Raw genomic sequence first — 22,180 nt, 5'->3', positions numbered from 1 at the left:
CTGAATTGTAATGCATTTAATTTCCTAAGGTTTAATAACAGTGTGGCATAGTGCCATGTTACTTATAGTAATTTTTAAACTACTTTCCATTACCAATTAACTACTTTTGCATACCGTCAGCTTGTATCTCAGTCCAAGACTGTGGCAAAGGTCAGTGAGTTGTCGTCACTGTTTCTGAAAGGCTCAGCCAATGAGAAGACTGACACCTGACTTGGTTCGTTGCTGAGCACCAGAACAAGTATTGCCCCTTCTCTCTCCTTTCCAGGATATACTGAACAGATCAGAACCCAACAAAATCTTTCATACTGAGAAGGTGGCAATCACTAATAGGGAAGCTGAAGTCATTGAGATTTATGGATTGGACTATAATTCATATTGGCCTCTTTCAGTTCTATGTTTCATTTTGTGTTCTAGCCCCTCCTTTCTTGTTGCCAACTGGCAGGCTGGGGGTTTGGGTGATCTGTTAGTTTGTGTGCAAGGGAGCAGTTGGGGGTGTTTGGGGGTTTGGGAATTTTTGTTTGATTTTCTTTTCATGCAGGGGGCAGGGACTGATATTTTTCTTTCAACCAATATGGTTTTCTGTACAGCTATCTGGAGAAAAGAGCAATTTCAGAGTTATATTCTGCATACATACTTTGATAATAAAGTGAACCTTTGACCCTTTTTTTGAACCTTAAGAAAGCTGTGAACCTATTCTGTAACATCCCTGACCCTGGCACCTGCGAGTCTCTGTCCACAAAATCTCCTGTTTGTTCTCTTAACTACTGAATCCCTTATTACTGCTGCTCCCCTACATCACCACTGCACTCCTCTTCTCCCTTCCCTTCTCAGTGAAAGAGAGGCAGTCTCAATTTCAAAGACATGACTACTGTGACATTCCTCTGCTAGATCTTCTCCCCCCACCCCAACCGTATACTTGTTATTAAGGAGGACAGCATCAGGGATACACTGCACTGTCTGTGTATCACTTCTCCCCTTCTGACGGTCACCATGTTACTTGGGTTCTGCACCTTAGATGCAACTACTTCCCTGTATTTCTTGTCAATCAACCCCTGAATGATCCCGAGTTTATCCAACTCCAGTTCCCTAGCATGTTACATCTGGGTGCACTTCTTACAGCTGTACTTGTCAAGGACAATGGAGTTCTCAGTTTTTTCACATCCTGCAAGAGAAGCATTCCACAGCCCTGACTGGCATCCCCATTCTCTAACTGTACAATAAGAAAGAAAGAAAATTTCTTACCCTATTCTCTGCCTCTTCTCACGGAAGTTTTTACAGCCAAAGCCTCAAACCTCCCCGCTCCAAGCCTGGTCCACTGCTACAATGGTTGCTCCTCTTAAACCCAACTTCTTATTGGCCCTTGCCGAGGTCCTAACTGCCCAATGATCTCAATCCCTTTGAAAGGTTCCAACAGGCCTTTTGTAAATCTCATGTTCACGCACCACAAGCAATGGCTCATGCACCCTCAAACCTGTCAAAAGGTCTTAACATCATCACTTGCTTTTTAAATCACACACTTACTCAGCTGTTTTGGGAAAATGAGCAAGACCCAGCCACAGACCTGGCAATGTGTGAACGTTTGGGACCAAACACTACAACTTATTATGAGTAAGTATAAAATTGGAACTTGGGAACAGTTCTAAATTGGGGGAGGGAAAATTATGATGGGATAAAGCAGGAGCTAAGAGGTATTGATTGGAGCAGCTACTATCAGGACAAGTCCATGTATGACATGTGGGACAGGTTTATAAAGATCACTTGATTAGAGTTCGGAATCAACAGATATTGGTAAGGAATGAGGACAAAGTCGGTAAGGTAAAGTAACCTAGTATGACCTGTGAGTTCTGAAATTTAGTCAGGAAGAAAAAGGAAATATATGCAAGGCTTACAAAGCTAAAATCAGATTGCGCCCTTATAAAGATAGTAGGAAAGTGCTTAAGCAGGAAATTAAGGTGAAAGAAGATCATGAAATATCCTTGATGAGCAAAGTCAAAGATAATCATTTAAAATTTACATTAAGAAAAAAAGGATAACTAAATCAATGATCAGTGTGACAACGCGGTAAACTGAATAATCACATTTGTGGATTTGGGGATAGTGGACAGCGAGGAAGGCCATTCCAGTGGGATCTGGACCAGCTGGGAAAATGGAACTTCAGTGTTCTATTCACCTAGGGAGCTATCATCCATGATCCTCACTGGAGTTTACATACCACCAGCAGCTGACTATAATCAGGAGCTTGGGATAGTGCATGATGCCGTCACCAAACAAGAAACAGTCCATCCTGACACACTTCAACTAGGCATGTTTGAAGAAAACCCAGCCCAATTACCATCAGTATATAACTTGTAGCACCAGAGGCTCCAATGCACTAGACCACTGTCATATTATGAAAAAGGAATGCCTACCATTCTATGCACAGACCGTATTTTGGGAAGTCTGATCACTAGGTTGTCCTTCTGCTAAATGCAGGCAGAGGCTAAAGAGCAAGGCTCCAGAGATTAGGAGAACAAACAGGTAGTCGTTGGAGTCAGAGTAGAGGCTACAGGATTGCTTCAAGTCAGTGGACTGAGTCATTTTCAAGGTCTCATCTGTGGATGCGAATGAATACACTATAGTTGTCACAGGCTTTATAAACAGTTGTAAATTAGTTTGTCCCCACAAAATCAGTGACAGTTTTCCTCAATATGAAACCCTGGACGAACAATGAGATCCACAATTCACTTAGTGCATTAAAGGCGACCAAGAAAGTTACAAGAGGTCCAGGTACAATCCCCAGAAAACTATCTCATGGGTGAAGTGGCAACTCTGAACTAAGCTTGAATCAACAAAAGATGCTTGACAGTTGTGGTAGAGCTTAAATGCTATTACCTCTTACAAAGTACAATCAAGCAACATGGGCGACAGCAGGGTTTCGCTCTCAGATGAGCTCAATGCTTTCTGCGCTCACTTGGAACATCAAGACACCAAGGAACCATCACAAACTCCCATAGCCCCAATGATCTTATGATTTCAGTACCTGAGGCCAGTGCAAGCATTCTTTAGGAAGGTGAACTGCAGAAAAGCAACCGGCTCAGATAGGATATCTGGCCAAGTACTAAACACCTGTGCTGATCAACTGGCTGGAGTGTTCACTGAGATCGTCGACCTCTCGCTTTGGCAATCTGAGTTTCCCACCCACTTCAAGCAAGCTTCACTTATTCTGGTGCCTAAGAAGAACGTGTTAACCTCCCTCAATGACTATCGTCCAGTAGTGCTTACATCCACAGAGATGAAATGTTTTCAGAGGTTAGTGATGAAACGTATCAACTCCTGTCTGAGAAGTGACTTGGATCCACTTTAATTTGCCTACTGCAGCACAGGTCCATAGCAGACACCATCTCGTTGACTCTTCACTTAACTCTGGAACATCTGGATAGTGAAGACACATGCATCAGAATGCTTATTATTGACTACAGCTCAGCATTCAATACCATTATTCCCTCTAAACTAATCAGTAGGCTTCAAGACCTTGGTCTCGAGACCACCTTGTGCAAATAGATACTTGATTTCCTCACTTGCAGACCTCAGTCAGTTCAGATTGGCAACATCTCCACAATCTCATTAGCACAGGTTACCATAAAGCTGAGTGCTTAGCCCTCTGCGCTATTCACTCTACACTTATGACTGTGTGGCTAAACATAGCAATGCCATATTCAAGTTTACTGATGACACCAATGTCAAATCAAAGATGGTGATGAATCAGCATATAGGAGGGAGATTGAAAATCTGGCTGAGATTGAAAATCACCCCTTCAGCAAGACTAAGAAGCTGATAATTGACTTCAGGAGGAGGAAATCAGAGGTCCATAGGCCAGTCCTCATTGAAGGATCAGAGGTGCAAGGGGTCAGCAACATTAAATTTCTTAGTGTTATCATTTCAGAGGTCCTGTCCTGGGTCATCACACAAGTGTAATTATGAAGAAAGCATGACAGCACCTCAACTTTCGTATGAGTTTGCAAAGATTCAGCATGACATCTAAAACTTTGACAAACTTCTAATGGATGCATGCTGGAGGGTATATTGACTGGCTTCATCACACCAGTGCCTTTGAACATAAAATTCTACAAAAAGTAGTGGATACTGCCAGTCCATCATGAGTAAAGCCCTCCCACCATGAAGCACATCTACATGAAGCATTGTTGCAGGAAAGTACCACCCAGGACATGCTTTCTTCTCACAACTACCACCAGGAAGGTGGTACAGAAGCCTCAGGACACACACCATCAGCTTCAGGAACAGCTGTTACCCCTCAACTATCAGACTCTTGAACTAAAGGGGGGTAACTGCACTGAACTTCACTTGCCCGAACACTGAAATGTTTCCCTAGGTGGATTCACTTTCAAGCACTCTTCATCTCAGGTTAGAAACATAGAAATATAGAAAACATACAGCACAATACAGGCCCTTCGGCCCATAAAGCTGTGCCAAATATGTCCCAACCTTAGAACTGCTTAGGCTTTACCCATAGCTCTCTATTTTTCTAAGCTCCATGTACCTATCCAGGAGTCTCTTAAAAGACCCTATTGTTTCCACCTCCGGCAGCCCATTCCATGCACTCACCACTCTCTGCATAAAAAACAGACCCCCAATATCTCCTCTGTACCTACTTCCCAGCACCTTAAAAATATTCCCTCTCCTGCTAGCCATTTCAGCCCTAGGAAAAAGCCTCTATCCATGCGATCAATGCCTCTCATTATCTTTTACACCTCTCATCCTCCGTCGCTCCAAGAAGAAAAGGCCGAGTTCACTCAACCTACTCTCATAAGGTATTCTCTCCAATCCAGGCAACATCCTTGTAAGTCTCCTCTGCACCCTTTCTATGGTTTCCACATCCTTCCTATAGTGAGGCGACCAGAATTGAGCACAGTACTCCAAGTGGGGTCTGACCAGGGTCCTATATAGCTGCAACATTACCTCTCGGCTCTTAAACTCAATCCCACGATTGATGAAGACCAATGCACCGTATGCCTTCTTAACCACAGAGGCACCCTGCGTAGCAGCTTTGAGTGTCCTGTGGACTCAAACCCCAAGATCCCACTGATCCTCCACACTACCATGAATGCTATATTCTGCCATTCTACTTGACCTACCAAAATGACCCACCTCACACTTATCTGAGTTGAACTCCATCTGCCACTTCTCAGCCTAGTTTTGCATCCTATCAATGTCCCGTTGTAACCTCTGACAGCCCTCCACACTATCCATAAAACAACCAACCTTTGTGTCCTCAGCAAATTTACTAACCCAACTCTCCACTTCCTCATCCAGATCATTTATAAAGATCACGAAGAGTATGGGTGCCAAGAACAGATCCCTGGGGCACACCACTAGTCACAACCTCCATGCAGAATATGACCCGTCGACAACCACTCTTTGCCTTCTGTGGGCAAGCCAGTTTTGGATCCAGAAAGCAATGTCCCCTTGGATCCCAAGCCTCCTTACTTTCTCAATAAGCCTTGCATGGGGTACCTTATCAAATGCCTTGCTGAAATCCATATACACTACATCCACCGCTCTTCCTTCATCAATGTGTTTAACCGCATCTTCAAAAAATTCAATCAGGCTCGTAAGGCAGAACCTGCCCTTGACAAAGCCATGCTGACTATTCCTAATCCATCAACTTACCAACCACTGAAGTAAGATTCACTGGTCTATAATTTCCTGGGCTATCTCTACTCTACTCCCTTTCTTGAATAAGGGAACAACATCCGCAACCCTCCAATCCTCCAGAACCTCTCCCATCCCCATTGATGATGTAAAGATCATCATCAGAGGCTCAGCAATCTCCTCCCTCACCTCCCACTGTTGCCTAGAGTACATCTCATCTGGCCCCGGTGACTTATCCAACTTGATGCTTTACAAAAGCTTCAGCACATCCTCTTTCTTAATATCTACATGCTCAAGCTTTTCAGTCCGCTACAAGTCATCACTACAATCACCAAGATCCTTTTCCATAGTGAATACTGCAGTGAAGTATTCATTAAGTACCTCTGCTATTTCCTCTGGTTCCATTAGCACTTCCCCACTATCACATATGATAGGTCCTATTCTTTCATGTCTTATCCTCCTACTCTTCATATACTTGTAGAATGCCTTAGGTTTTTCCTTAATCCTGCCCACCAAGGCCTTCTCATGGCCCCTTCTGGCTCTCCTAATTTCCTTCTTAAGCTCCTCCTGTTAGCCTTATAATCTTCTAGATCTCTAACATTACCTTGCTCTCTGAAACTTTTGTAAGCTTTTCTTTTCTTCTTGACTAGATTTACTATAGCCTTTCTACACCACGGTTCCTCTATCCTACCATAACTTCCCTGTCTCATTGGGACGTACCTATACAGAACTGCACCCAAATTTCCCCTGAACATTAGCCACATTTCTTCCATACCATTCCTTGAGAACAATTTGTTCCCAATTTAAGTTTCCAAGTTCCTGCCTGATAGCCTCATAATTCCCCTTACTCCAATTAAACGCTTTTCTAACTTGTCTGTTCATATCCCTCTCCAATGCTATGGTAAAGGAGATAGAATTGCGATTACTATCTCCAAAATGCTCTCCCACTGAGAGATCTGACACCTGACCAGGTTCATTTCCAATACCAAATCAAGGATAGTCTCTCCTCTTGTAGGCTTATCTAAATATTGTGTCAACAAACCTTCCTGAACACACCTAACAAACTCCACCCCATCTAGACCCCTTGCTCTAGGGAGATGCCAATTGCTATTTGGGAAATTAAAATCTCCCACCACGACAACTCTGTTATTATTACACCTTTGTAGGATCTGTTTCCCTATCTGCTCCTCAATATCCCTGTTACTATTGGGTGGCCTATAAAAAACACCCAGTAGAGTTACTGACCCATTCCTGTTCCTAACCTCTACCCATAGAGACTCCGTAGACAATCCCTCCATGACGTCCACCTTTTCTACAGCCGTGACACTATCTCTGATCAACAGTGCCATGCCCCCACCTCTTTTGCCTCCCTCCCTGTCCTTTCTGAAACATCTAAAACCTGGCACTTGAAGTAACCATTCCTGTCCCTGAGCCATCCAAGTCTCTGTAATGGCCACCACATCATACCAAGTACTGATCCACGCTCTAAGCTCATCCTCTTTGTTCAGAATACTCGTTACGTTAAAATAGACATATTTCAAACCGTCAGTCTGAGCGTGTCCCTTCTCTATCACCTGCCTTTCCTCCCTCTCACACTGCTTACAAGCTTTCTCTATTTGTGAGCCAACCACCTCTTCAGTTCGGTTCCCACTCCCCAACAATTCTAATTTAAACTTTCCCCAGTAGCCTTAGCAAACCTCACCGCCAGGATATTGGTCCCCCTGGGATTCAGGTGCAACTCGTCCTTTTTGTACAGGTCACACCTGCCGCAAAACAGGTCCTAATGATCCAGAAATCTGAATCCCTCAGCCATGCATTTATCCTCCACCTCATTCTATTCCTATTCTCACTGCCGTGTCACACAGGCAGTAATCCCAAGATTACTACCTTTGCAGGTCCTGCTTCTCAACTTCCTTCCTAACCCCCTGTAGTCTGTTTTCAGGACCTCTTCCCTTTTCCTACCTATGTCATTGGTACCAATATGTACCACGACCTCTGGTAGTTCTCCCACCCACAGGTTCTTGATATCCATTGCTTATTTATTTATTATTTCTTTCTTCTTATGTTTGCATGGTTTGTTGTCTTTAGCACACTGGTTGAACACCCAGTTGGTGCAGTCTTTCACTGATTCTATTATATTTATTGAATTTATTGAGTAATCCCACACAAAAGTGAACCTCAGGGTTGTATATGATGACATGCATGTACTTGGACCTATCCCAATCTACATTTGCCAGATCTCTTCTGAAACCATCAAAATTGGCCTTTCTTTAATTTAGAATCACAACCTGAGGACCAGCCCTATCCTTCTCAATAATTATCCTGAATCTTATGGAATTATGTTCACTGGATCTAGTGTTGCCCCACATAACTTGTGTCACCTGCCCTTTCTCATTCTCTAATAAGAGATTATTCAGTATTGCATTCTCTCAAGTTGCGACCTCTACACATTAATGGAAACTTTCCTGAACACATTTGACAAACTCCATCCTATCCAGTCCTTTTACAGTATGGGAGTCCCAGTCAATATGAGGAAAGTTACATTCACCAACTATCACAACCTTATTTATTTTTCCTTACAACTGTCTTCTACCTCTTTACAAATTTGCTCCTCTGAATCACACTGACTTTTAGGAAACTCCATAATATACACCTTGTCATGTCTTTATTATTGCTCAGTTCCACCATATTGCCTCTGTAAATGAGCCCTCCAGTCTGTCTTATCTGAACAATGCTGTAACATTTTCTCGATGAGTAATGCCACCACTCTACTTTTAATCCCTCCCCTCTAGTATGTCTAAAACAATGGAACCTTGGAACAGGCCATTTCTCCCCCTTCGGCAACCAAGTCGGACTAATGGCTTCAATATCATAATTCAATGTGCTTATCCACGTCCTAAGCTCATCTGCCTTACCTACAATGCTCTTTGCATTGAAACAGACTCAACTCAGAATATGAGTTCCACCATGCTCACCCGTTTGTCGTTCTATGTAGGGTCATAGTCTCGCACTCTGGCTCCCACCTCCTGCAACTCTAGCTTCTTCCCCAGAGCAACAGTGGCAAACGTTCCCCCTCCTGTTCAGATTTAAACTCTCATTTGTACAGGTATTCTCTCATTCCACCTCCATCCCCAATCAGGCAGAAGATACAAAAACTTGAGAACACCTACCAACCAAGCTTAATGATAGCATTTATTCCAGTTATAAAATTCTTGAATGAACATCTTCTATGATATAGGTGAACTCTTCATCCCTCAGTATACCTCATCATGGCTCTGGCACATTATTTGTCTACCTGCAGTACACATTCTCTGTAACTGTAAAATTATGCATTAACAATTATTTATTGTTTTTTTCTTTACTTCCTGAATGTACTTGTACAGAATGATCTGTTTGGATACTGTGTAAACAAAGCTCTTCACTGTATCTCAGTATGTGTGACCATAAATAACAAATTACCAAGATGCCCTTATTATGATTCTTGCGTTAAGTTGACTTTCTGGGAATTTTTGAACAAGAACCTTTGCTTGGGTGTAACTTATACATCAAATAACATTGGTTAAGATTTCACAAGCTTTGGTTGAAATAACAGCTTAAATTGCATCGATCATTCTGCATCAGTTGTTTGACACTGCACCCCTTTCCATCCTCTCTCACTATCTTCACTATCAACAGTGAAGGCACATGGTACTGATATATTCCACACGTTTCAGTTATGCCCTACACAGTTTTGAACTCAGTACAGCTACAAATCTAAAAAAAATAGAGCCACTCATCTGAATACTGTATACACCCTGCCTGTGAAGATCATCTTTGTTCACAGCAATACCATCAACAATTATGCTGAGTCTTTCATTGCACTTTAACAGTAGAAGTAATAAAATGCTTTATTACTGTTGCACAGATATAGCTAAGATGCAGGACAAACTTACTTCTCCAAACATGCCTTTTCTTAAAACATATTTTGCACACTCCTGCCACTCTCAGCATTCATATTTGGAATACCAGCAAGCAATCACAGCATAAAAAGCAAGATAATTTTCTCATTATGCTTGTAGTAGCACACAAGAAAAAAGCTCAGTGCAAGCCCAGAAGACAAATTATTTCTTGTTAATCTTGTTTTAGCAGTAACTTCTCTACTTGAAAGATAACTGGAATAACATTAAACTAAACTAAATTGCCATTACATTGCAACCACCATTATGTATGTTCACCTGCAAAGTGGAATACAGAGCTGCCCATCCAGAGTTATGTTAACTGCCTTCACCCATTGAAAAAAATTCTTAAACACATACCTATGCCGTTAATTTTTAATGTTGGGAGAAAACTATATCTTTTTTTGGAGAACAAATTCTAAAGTCCTCAAATTGGGTTCCTTTAATATGCAGCCTTCATTAGACTGAATTTAGGTTATAAGACAGGGTTTCACATCGCTTGAATCCAGTGACTAAACTCAACTGTAAATTAGCACAGAGCTCAAATTAAATTATTATATCTTAAGTCCATTCAAATCCGTGTTATATCAATGCAATTATTACAACTTTATGCTGAATGATGCACCACAAGTGTCAAATTACACCATCTTAACCAAACAAAAATTCTGTTCTCAGGTAATAATTACTTAACCCAGATTTCTCATGCAAAACTAAGCTTCCAAACCAGTTTTTTGTAGCTTGTAACTGCTCTAACAGTGCAAGATGTCAGAACTCAGGAGGCATGTTTACTGGAGTCTGAACATTGGGAACCTTTATTAGAGTCAAAAAGAAATTACTTAAATTACTTAATTGAATCATTCAAAACAAAATATCAGAGTAAAGCATTTTTATGCCACTGAGATATTAAGCAATGCTCAACATTCTGATAGGCTTTCCTTTGCATTGAAAGAAAATGTTGTGTGTATCTGAAAACACCAGATTGTCAGTGTGAACCTTTAGCAACAGAGACCATTTCAAGATTCAAGATTTAAAAACTTTATTGTCATTCTAACCGTACATCAGCTCTGCAGGGCAGAATGAGACAGCGTTTCCCAGGAGCAGTGCAATCATAACGTAACAAACGCAACACTAAATAATAAACATAACAATAAATAGTGAAACACAACAGCCACATGTCAGTTAAAAACAAGTTATAAGTGTCCAGTGCAAGTTGTCAGGTGTCATCTCAGCAATTCTATACTCTAGTCCAGGACAATGAAGGGAATCTGTAGCAGGAAAACTACTGGTTACATCACACAATGAGCTCAATGTCAAATGTGTTTCAATACGAACGATTCTAATTGAAGCTGCCAATGGCAGAATGGTCAAAACCACTAAACACCTGCAATACCAACACAAGAGATTCTGCAGAGTTGGGAAATCTGGATCAATGCACACAAAATGTTTAAGGAACTCAGCAGATCAGGAAGCATCTATGGAGAGGAATAAAGAGACGATGTTTCAGGCTAAGATCCTTCATCAGGTCTCAATGAAAGGTCTCAGCCCGAATCTCCCAGACAACCTCGACAATTCACCTGCAATACACCTACTGTCGAAATATCTCTACAGTGGACACAGCTCCCTGACCCTACATTCATCCCTGGAACATAGGGACAGTAAAGACACCTAACACCAGCCTGTTGTTTACTGACAATAGCTCTGCCTTCAATGCTAATATTCCAAACCCCTACACCTTGCTTTGCAATAGGATCCTTGGCTTCCTGACCAGCAGACTAAGGATAGACAGCAATTTCTCCACCACGACTATTCTCAACACTGGTGCCCCACTAGGCTGCAGCCTCAGCTCCCTACTCATGCCCTATACACTCATGATCGCACGGCCAGATTTTGGTTTAACTCCATCTGTAAATTTACAGATGACACCACCATATTGTGCCATATCTCAAATAACAATGAGTCAGAATACAGAAAGAAGAAATAGACCCTGGCGAAAAGGTGTCATGACAATACCTTTCCCTCAATATCAGCAAAACAAAAGAATTGGTCATTGACTTCAAGGGATTGGTGCACATGCAGCAATGACGCTGATGCTGAGGGGGTTGACAGCTTCAAGTTCCTAGGAGTAAATATCACCAATAGTCTCTACTGGTTGCAACCACGTTGATGTCATAGACAAGAAAGCTTACCAGCACCTCTGCTTCCCCAGGAAGCTATAGAAATTTGCCAGATTCCTTTGACCCTCATCAATTTTTATCAAATGTACCATAAAAAGCATCCTATCCAGATGCACCACTATTTGCACAGCAATTGCTCTATACAAGACCACATGAACCTACAGAGAGTTGTGGACACAATGCATCACATCACGGAAACCCCCAGCCTCGCCTCTATTGACTGTCTACTTTTCTTCTTGGCTTGGTAAAGCAGCTGATATAATCAAAGATCCTACCTTCCCCATTCTTCTCCCCTCTTCCATCACGCAGAAGCCTGAATGCACGCATCACCAAGCTCAAGGACAACTTCCATTCTGCCTATTATAAGCCTATTGAAAGCTCCTCTTACATGATACAATAAACTTGTAACCTCACAATCTACCTCATTATGACATTGCAACTTACTTTCTCCCTGTATTACAATTTCTTTGTAACTGTAAGAATGTATTCTGCATTTTACCTTGTACAACCTCAATGCACTGTTGTGATGAATGGTATGGAAGGTTTATTTATCCTCTCTATAACTTGGTATAAATGACAATAATAAACCAATTTATTATGCAGCAAACTTGAGACTCCCACATCAAACTGTACAATTATTAAAGTCCGCATCTGTAACCATAGATTAAGTAATTGTTAACATGTTAAGTAACAGATTAACATTTAGTAATAGAATTGACACAAACACATATCCATATAAAGGAACAACTATTCAACTCCAGCTGAAAGGAATCTACAGGCTCAAAGGTTAATTTATTATCCAAGTATGTATAGTTGGAAGAAAAAAAGTTTGTGAGCCCTTTGCAATTACCTGTTTCTGTATGAATTACTCATAAAATGTGACTTGACCTTCATCCAAGTCACAATAATAGACAAATACAATCTGCCTAAACTAATGTCAAAGAACTTTACTTCTCGTCAATACTGAGTATACCACAGTGAAACCCCGATTTTAATCGCGCCCCGATTTAACGTAAATTCGGATATAATGCGATGAGTCATTGGACTCCGTGTCCATGTCAATCCATACTCCCCCTTCTCCAGCCTTGTATCCCTTTTGCCAATCAACTTCCCAGCTCTAGGTTTCATTCCTCCCCCTCCTGTCTTCTATCATTCCAGGTCTTCCCCCCCCCCCCCCCATGCCCACTTTCAAATCTCTTACCATCGCTTTTTTCCGTTAGTCCTGATGAAGGGTCTTGACCAGATGTTGCCTGGCCTGCTGTGTTCCACCTGCATTTTGTGAGAGTCATTGGACCTTTTTTTGCTCAAAATGGAACAAACTGCTAGAAAAAGAAAATCCTTTTCTGTGAAAGATAAGCTTCACGTACTTGACGCAATCAAGAATAAAAGTTAAACTCAAGTTGCACGAGACCTCGGAATACCGGAATCAATACCCCAAGGCTGGAAATCTCACAAAGAAAAATTACGCACATCATTTTGCAAAGTTGAAGAAGAAGCAGGTCTGAAAGCCAAACGCCTGAAAACAGCCAAAGATGTCAGCCTCGATGACTCCCTGCACGAGTGGTTCATTCAAGCTCACTCAGAAGACCTTCCAGTTTCTGGTCCTATTCTCAAAGCTCAAGCCGAGAAGTGTCTAGTGCTCAGCTGACAGTGCCGCCGCCAGCGAATACCGGGCTGAACTAAAAACTCTCTTAGAAGAAGGTGGCTACGTGGAAGAACAAGTGTACATCTGTGACGAAACAGGCCTCTGCTACAAGACGATTCCAGACCGTACACTGGCTAGCAAAGATGACGCCCACCAACGTGAGGGGTTCCAACAACGCAAAGATTGCGTGAACATTGTTGTTTTGTGTAAACAAGATTGGAACACACAAGTTAAAACCACTCATGATTGGCAAATCTTGCTCGCCCCGCTGTTTCCACCATGTCAACATGAACTTGTTACCGTTCGAGTACACGTACGGCAGCAATGCTTGGATGACAAGTGTCATCTTAGAGGATTGGTTTCACAAAACCTTTGTCCCTGCCATCCACGTTCATTTGTGTAAGCAAAAGCTAGAACCCAAAGCTCTTCTTTTGCTCGACAACTGTCCCAGCTGCCAACCTAGTAAGCCATGACAGAAAGATCTGAGCTTCTTACCTGCCCAAGAACACTACATCCAAGATCCAGCCTCTAAATCAAGGGATCATCTCCATGTTCAAGCAGAATTACAGGCGGGAATTAATTTGTAGAATTGTAGATGACTTGAAGCCTATCTGGAAAGCCTGAACGTGAAGGATGTTTGCCTGGGCAGCAGTCAGTTCATCATGTGTAGAGAAATGCTGGGAGAAGAGTCTGGGGCCAGCCCTTTCATCACGCCAATCCACCACGGAAGATGATGATGATGATAACGAGCCAGATTTGTACAGCTTCACAAAGAAGATGTGCGTGAGGCAGAGGAGCTGTCTGAATGGAACAAAGAAGAGCTACACCAGTGGTACTCTGCCGACAACGACTGCCCAACATATGAGCACCTGACGGACGCGTGATGTAACTACCCCACCGGCAGAAGCAAGTGTACCGGTACTCGAGCCACAAGAAGATGATAATGAAGAGCCTCCACCCCCAACCCCAAGTGTCTGAAGCCAATGAACACCTCAAGGCTAGCCTCCATTGGCTGGAGACCCAGGAGGTGAACCTTATGAAAAAACCTCCAGCTCAGAAGCATTCTGGATTTCGCTCACAGCCAGCAACATGCTACGTTCAAGCAAGGAAACTCGATCACTTTTTTAAGAAATAAACTATAAATTGCTAATATTCTTGAATGTTTTTATATGTTGTTTTGTGTATTAAAAAGCTTTACTAAAAATTAATTTGTGTTTTAATTTCTACAGTATGAACAATGATTTATTCAAAGAATTCTTTAATTCAAAGGTAATTTACTGGCCAGAAGGTAAACATGCAAAAAACGGGTCAAATAGGGTGAAAATAGTGGTGTTTTAGGATGTTAGGTCAACATTGGGTCAGCTTAAACGCTGATTTTCTTGAACCCTGATTTAGTGCAACCCCACTTTTTTCATGGTGACATTTTATGGACCCAAATGATTGCATTATAACAGGGTTTCACTGTATTTAAAAAATCACATTCCACATTCAAAACAGCATGTGAACCTCTGAGGTAATGCCTTCTACAAAAGCTATTTGTAGTCAGGTGTTCCAGTCAATGACATGAGATTGAAGGGGTAAAGGTGTCCTACTCTACAGAAAAGACACACAAACCTGCTCTTCTCAAGATACATCTGTTTATGTGCACCATGCCTTGATCAAAACTTGCAGAGGACCTTAGAAGAAGAATTGTAGAGATGCATGAAGCTGGAAAAAGCTACAAAAGCATTTCTACAGACCAGAGTGCTCATCAGTCCATAGTAAGAGAAGCTGTCTACAAATGGAGAAGATTCGGTACAGTTGGTTCTCTCCCTTGGAGTGGGTGTCCTGCAAAGATCACACCAAGAGCACAATGTGCAATGCTGAAGGAGGTGAAAAAGAACCCAAGGGTAACAGCAAAATACCTGTAGAAATCTCTAGAACTTGCTAAGGTCTCTGTCCATGTGTCCACTATAGGAAAAATACTGAACAAGAATGGTGTTCATGGAAAGACACTATGGAGGAAATCACTGCGTTCAAAAAAAAAGCCTCAAGCTTTGCAAAAGACTACCTGGATGCTCCACAACACTTCTCGGTCAATGTTCTGTAGCCAGATGAGAGAAAAGTTGCATTTTTTGGCAGAAATGCACACCTTTATGTTTGAAGGAAAATGGGCATTATACACCAACACCAAAATCTCATTCCAATTGTGAAGCATGGTGGAAGGAACATCATGGTTTGGGACTGCTTTGCTGCCTCATGGCCTGGACAGCTTGGAATTTTTGAGAAAACAATAAATTCAAAATTGTATCAAGACATTTTACAGGAGAATGTCAGGGTAGTGGTCCATCACCTGAAACTTAATAGAAGTTGGATGATGCAACAACACAATGATCTGAAACACACAGTAAATCAACAACAGAATGTTTTATAAAGTAGCAAATTTGTGTTTTGGAATAGCCGAGTCAGAGTCCCGATCTTAACCCAGTTGAGCTTTTGTGGCATAATCTGAAGGGCTGTTCATACAAGGTATCCCTGAAATACTGATGAACTGAAACAGTTTTGTATGTAGGAATGGTCTAAATCTCTTCCCTTGCTGTTGTGCAAGTCTGATCAGCAGCTGCAGGAAACATTTGGTGGAAGTTATTGCTGCTAAAAGAGGTTAAACCAGTTGTTAAATACAAGGCTACACATACTTTTTCCAGCCTGGACTGTGAATGATTAAACAATGTGTTCAATAAAGACATGAAAAGTATCATTGTTTGTGTTATTAATTTAGGCAGATTGCATTTGTCTATTATTGTGACTTAGTTGAAGATCAGACCACATTGTATGAGGAATTGATGCAGAAAACCAGATAACTGCAAAGGGTTCATAAACTTTTTCTTGCAACTGTATGTAGGATATGACTGAGATACATCCTCTCCAAATAGCCATGAATCAAAGAAAACCATCGTTGTTCAAAGAAAAACATCAAATGTACACCCTACCACAAAAAAAAGACCAGCAAAACCATCATCAGCCCCTACAAAAAATCTAACAAAATGCCAAACAGCAACAAGAACATTGACCCCAGAACCCCTCCCCAAAACCAAACGACAACAACATCCCCCCACCGCGCAAAAATAACTAATAAATCGCTGCAACAAGAATGGGTGAAAACGCAGAACCTGAAATATAAGTTAAAGCTACGAAGAGTTTTATTTTTTGTTTGCTGTTCTTAGTCTTATCTTCTATTAATGGTGCTTCAGCAGAGGAACAATCAAAGGGAGTTTCCTGATCTTCCAATACATTGTATCTGACGGGTTCCTTCGTAACCCATATTAAGGCGATTAAATCCACACAAATATCTGGACAGAGAATTACACAGAACATAGAAGAGTAGACCACTGAGCAGGTTATATCCTTCTACAGTGTATCATCTACATCACTCCATTCCCTTCACATTTATGTGTTTATCTAAAAGCCACTTAACCTCCAACAAACTGCCTGCTTCCACTACTACCTCGAGTAACATATTCTAGGCACCTACCAGTTTGTGTAAAAAAATACATCACCTTTGACATTTCCCCCTCGAACCTTGAAAATACATGCTCTAAAGTTTGACATTTCTACAGTAGGAAAAAGATTCAGACTGCCTACATTATTTACACCTCTCATAATTTTAAAATCCACCATCAGTCCTCCCCTCAGCCACTGACCTTCCATAGAGAACAACCCATTTTATCCGGATCTCTCCTTATAGCTTATACCTTCTAATCCAGGCAGCATACTGGTAAAAAAATATTTTATTTATTTAGAGATACAGCACAGAATAGGGCCCCTGGCCACATTACCCAACAAGCCCTGACAACCCCCATTTAACCCTAACCTAATCACAGGACAAATTACAATGACCATACTCACCTTTTAGGTTCACTGTCAGTCAGCAGTTTGTGCTCATCGTCTTTATTGAAAAGTGAGGCTACTTCCTTCCAACTTTTTAGACTTGCTCCTTGAACCTAAATCAAGCAAAAAGTTTATTAAAGTACCAGTAGCTACAATGCAAAGCATGAAATAACAAGAGCATTTTCAGGATTCCTTCAATGGCTCTGTAGATGAGCAGGGAATCACACAGATTGGAACAGTTTTATTTTAGATTCATTCCAGATCTAGACAGTGTTCGCCAATTCCAGGAGCAGCAAGTGCAGGTATTGTAATGGATCTCAGAACTCGAGGAGGAGTTAGCAGGGAAAACAATTCCCGTCAGTGCTGCCACCTCATGGTTTGCTATCTGGGTTCAACCCTGACTTCAGATGGTGTCTGGGTAGAATTTGCATGCTCGATATGTGTGCACCATTTTCTTCCCAAAAAGTACTGATAGTTAACTGACCATTTTAAATTATCCTTCGTCATAGACTAATGGCAAAAGGAATCGAGGCAGATTTTTCTGGACATTTGTCAAAAGAATATTTTACACAGATAAAGCAAAAATAATGAAAGGGGAAATGGGAGTTGCAAAGGTGATGATCGGCCAAAGGGACTTCTCCTGTGTTGTTCCAAGCGCAAGAGCTGTCTAGTAATAGAATATATGCTAAACTAAGCTTTGACCACCATTCTTCACAACTGAATAGTCTATTAATTGATAAAGAAAAGCACAGAAAGTAGAGGAAAACAAAGAAAATCTTACAAGATATTAAAAGGAGATGTGAAGAGTTAATGGTATTAGTTTTATTGCACACTTGTTCACTGGGCATAGGCGGCATTGACAATATGGCCATTTGTTCCCCATCCCCAATTCCACTTTCACTGAGAAGGGAACTAAATGGCTCTGGAGCCATAGTTCAGTCCAGCAAATTTTCTTCCCTGAATATCAGTAAACCAGATCAGTTTTTGCAACTATCAGGTTACAATTACACTAATGATTATAGAGACATAATTCCAGTAATTTAATCAATTTGAAATCTAAATTCTCTAGCTTCTATTCTGAGATTTGAACTCATGACTGTCGATCTGGAATACTGGTTGCTAGTAGTAACATAACCACTACTGCATCATAATCATTTGAAGGAGCAATTCAATTCAGGACACACTTAGGTAAGTTGCAAAATCAAATTCGGGAAATCTCTGTGCCTAACTTGGCAACTAAAACAATCTTGCTCTTCTTTACCTTTATAATCTTGACAAGATCATAATCCATAAGAGCAGAATGAGGCGATTTGGCCCATTGAGTCTTCTCCACCAATTTATCATGGTTGATTCATTTTTCCTCTCAGCCTCAACCTCCTACCTTGTCCCCATATCCCTTCATGCCCTGACTAATCAAGAATCTATTGATCTCTGCCTTAAATATACATAAAGACTTGGCCTCCACAGCTGCCTGTGGCACAGATTCACCACTCTCTGGCAAAAGAAATTCCTCCTTATCTCTATTTTAAAAGGATACCCCTCTATTTTGAGACTGTGTCCTGCGGCCACAGTTACCCACCATTGAAAACATACTCTCCACATCCACTCTGTGAAGGCCTTTCAGCATTCCACAGGTTTCAATAAGGTCACCCTCTGAATTCCAGTGCATACAGGCCCAGAGCCAAACACTTTTCATATGACAGGCCATTCAATTCTGGAATCATATTTGAACCGACTCCAGTTTCAGCACACAAGGGGTCCAAAACGGCTCACAATGCTCCAAGTGAACCTCAATAGTGCTTTATAAAGTCTCAACATTACATCCTTGCTTTTATATTCTATTCTTCTTGAAATGAATGCTAATGTTGCATTTGCCTTTTTCACCAGACACAACCTGCAGATTAATTTTTAGGGAATCCTGCACAAGCACTCCCATGTCCCTTTGCATCTCAGCATTTTGTATTTTCTCTCCATTTAGAAAATAGTCAACCCTTTCATTTCTTCTTCAAAGTGCATGACCATACTTCCTAATCTGCCCAAATCCTTCTGTAGCCTCTCTACCTCCTCAGAGCCACCCGCCCCTCCACCTACCTTCATATCAGCTGCAAACTTTGCAACAAAGCCATCAATTTCATCATCCAAATCATTAACATATCACATAAAAAGAATCAGTCACAACACAGACTCCTGTTGAACACCACTAGTCACCAGAAAAGGCTCAATTTATTCCCACTCTGCATCCTGCCAGTTAGCCACTGCTTTATCCATGCTAGAATCTTCTCTGTAATAGCATGGGCTTGTAGCTTGTTAAGCAGCCTCATGTGTGGCACTTTGTCAAAGGCCTTCTGAAAATCTAAGTACACAATATCAACTGATTCTCTTTTGTCTATCCTGCTTGTTATTTTTTCAAAGAATTCCAACAGATTTGTCCGGCGAGATTTTCCCTTGAAGAAACCATGCTGACTAAAGCTTATTTTATCATGTGCCTCCAAGTACCCTGAGATCTCACCCTTAACTATCAACTCCAACATCTTCCCAACCACTGAGGTCAGACCAACTGGCTTATAATTTCTTTTCTTCAGCCTCTCTCCCTTCTTGAAGAGTGGAGTGACATTTTCAATTTTCCAGTCTTTTTGAACCATTCCAGACACTAGTAATTCTTAAAAGATCATTAATAATGCCTCCATGATCTCTTCAGCTACCTCTTTCAGAACTCTGGGATGTACACTATCTGGTCCAGGTGACCTATCTATCTACAGACCTTTTAGTTTCCCAAGAACTTTCTCCCTGGTTATGGTAACTTCACACACTTCATGAACCCTGACACTTGGAACTTCTACCACATTGATAATGTCTTCCACAGTGAAAACTGATACAAAATACATTCAGTTCTTCTGTCATTTCCCTGTCCCCCATCAATACCTCTCCAGCATCATTTTCCAGTGGTCCCATATCCACTCTCACTTCTCATTTACACTTTATATATCCGAAAAAAACATTTGGTATCTCCTTTAATATTACTGATGAACTTACTTTTGTATTCCATCTTTACCTTTTTAATTACTTTTTAGTTGCTTTCTGTTGGTATCTGAAAGCTTCCCAATGCCTTAATTTCCCACTAATTTTTGCTATTTTATATCACCTCTCTTTGGTTTTTATGTTGGCATTGACTTCTCTTGTTAGCCATGGTTGTGTCATCTTGCCTTTAAAATGCTTCTTCCTCTTTGGGATGTATATATCCTGTGACTTTTGAATTGCTTCCAGAAATTCCAGCCATTGCATCTCTGCTGTTAGCCCTGCGAGTGTTATGTCCAATCAATTATGGCCAACTCTTTTCTCATGCCTCTATAATTCCCTTTACTCCACAGTAATAGTGCTACATCTGACTTTGGTTTCCCCTTCTCAAAATTCAGGGCGAATTCAATCATATCAGGATCACATTTCCCCTAAGGGCTCTTTTACCTTAAGCTCTCTAAACAATTCCAGATCATTGCACAACACTCAGTGTAGAATAGCTGATACCCTAGTGGGCTCAACCACGAGCTTCTCTAAAAAGTTCAAATGTTCTTCAAATGAAAATATTATCTCAGTTGCTCTTTCCACACATATTCACTCTTCGGTACTTTTAAGTTTATGTAGGATTTCCTGTTGATTTCACTGCCACTTCTTCAAAGTTGGTATTCCTCAAACAGAAATTCAGGTTTTCTTTCCAAAGGGATTTCTGTCTTTCCTTTTTGCCTTGCACGCCCTCAATGGCTTCAGATTCTCTTCTTGCCTCTTACAAGGCCTTGACCAAAATTTGCTTTCAAATGTCTAGCACAAGTATCTGCTGTTTTGTTTTCTCTATTAGGGAATCTGTCATTTGCAGGTTTTAAGAATGACAGATGCACACATCTTTTGATAGCAACACAAAAACAAAATACTGTGGATTCTGTAAGTCAGAAATAAAAACAAAACACTCAGCACAACATCTCTAGAGAGGGAAACAAATATAATTTATCGGACTGATGACATTTCACCATGGATGTTCACTGACTCAAACAGAAGCTGTTCTAGGTGCAAACAATTAATGTCATACATGGAATAACTATTCCCATTCCTAATCTGTCAGAACTATAGTTCATCCTTTCCTGCACACTCTTCTGAGGTGTCTTAATCAACTACATTGCAGAAGAACAATCAGTCCTATTTTGAGGAACAAATATTGGAGATAAATGCAGGCTTCCCAACATCATCACCTTGACAGTCTAAAGATTTTTTGGAAACACTTGGACAATGGAGGAATTTCATGGAATCTCACGCTTCCATTGTGCCATGTTATAAATGAGAATTGAAACACAAGCTAAAGGTGTTAGATTCTATTTAGCTCTTGTCCATTTGCTGTCAATGATTTAAGAAAGACTTCTGAACAAGGAGATTTTCCTGGTGCTTTTGTGAAATCTTCAAAATCATTAGCAAATTTAGTCAAGAAATGACCTCTGTATTCCAATGAAAAGATGGCATACAGTGATACCTTATCGTACCAAATACCTTGATAGAAATTCACAAGAGAAAGGGAAGGACGGAGCAGCAACAGCAATTTAAGGAAGAGTCAGAGAGAATACATGTGAGTTATATTAATTGTGCGTATATGGCAAGTCTTTCTCATCTGGGTCTTCCCCACAAAACTCTCCAACACAATGACTGAAAATCCATGTACTCTCTCCAATGGTAAAGTAATTATGAAAATCGGTGGTCATTTGCTAACCAGCATACTTGTGTCATTTTTGGAGTTAATAAGGTTGCCATCAGAGCAAATTCTCATGTGCTTAAACTATGATGATCACTGATGAGCCAAGAATTGTGCATTGAATCTCAGCTTCCAAACTCCTTAGAAAAGCACTTAACTTCTATTCTTTGGCCAACTTAAC

General features: G+C 41.0%; 1 protein-coding gene across 1 annotated transcript in view; it reads right to left on the bottom strand.

The window, feature by feature from the left end:
- LOC140733446 (testis development-related protein) overlaps positions 1–22,180 on the bottom strand; it is a 75,133-nt gene that overhangs the window by 6,080 nt on the left and 46,873 nt on the right. The window contains exon 3 of the mRNA XM_073056784.1: positions 17,289–17,383. Coding sequence (XP_072912885.1) covers positions 17,289–17,383 — 95 coding nt within the window. The remainder of the gene's footprint in view (positions 1–17,288; positions 17,384–22,180) is intronic.

Source organism: Hemitrygon akajei, chromosome 9 (genome assembly GCF_048418815.1).
Source record: "Hemitrygon akajei chromosome 9, sHemAka1.3, whole genome shotgun sequence".
NCBI classification, from domain to species: Eukaryota; Metazoa; Chordata; class Chondrichthyes; order Myliobatiformes; family Dasyatidae; genus Hemitrygon; species Hemitrygon akajei.
This window is presented reverse-complemented; position numbering and strand designations above follow the sequence as displayed.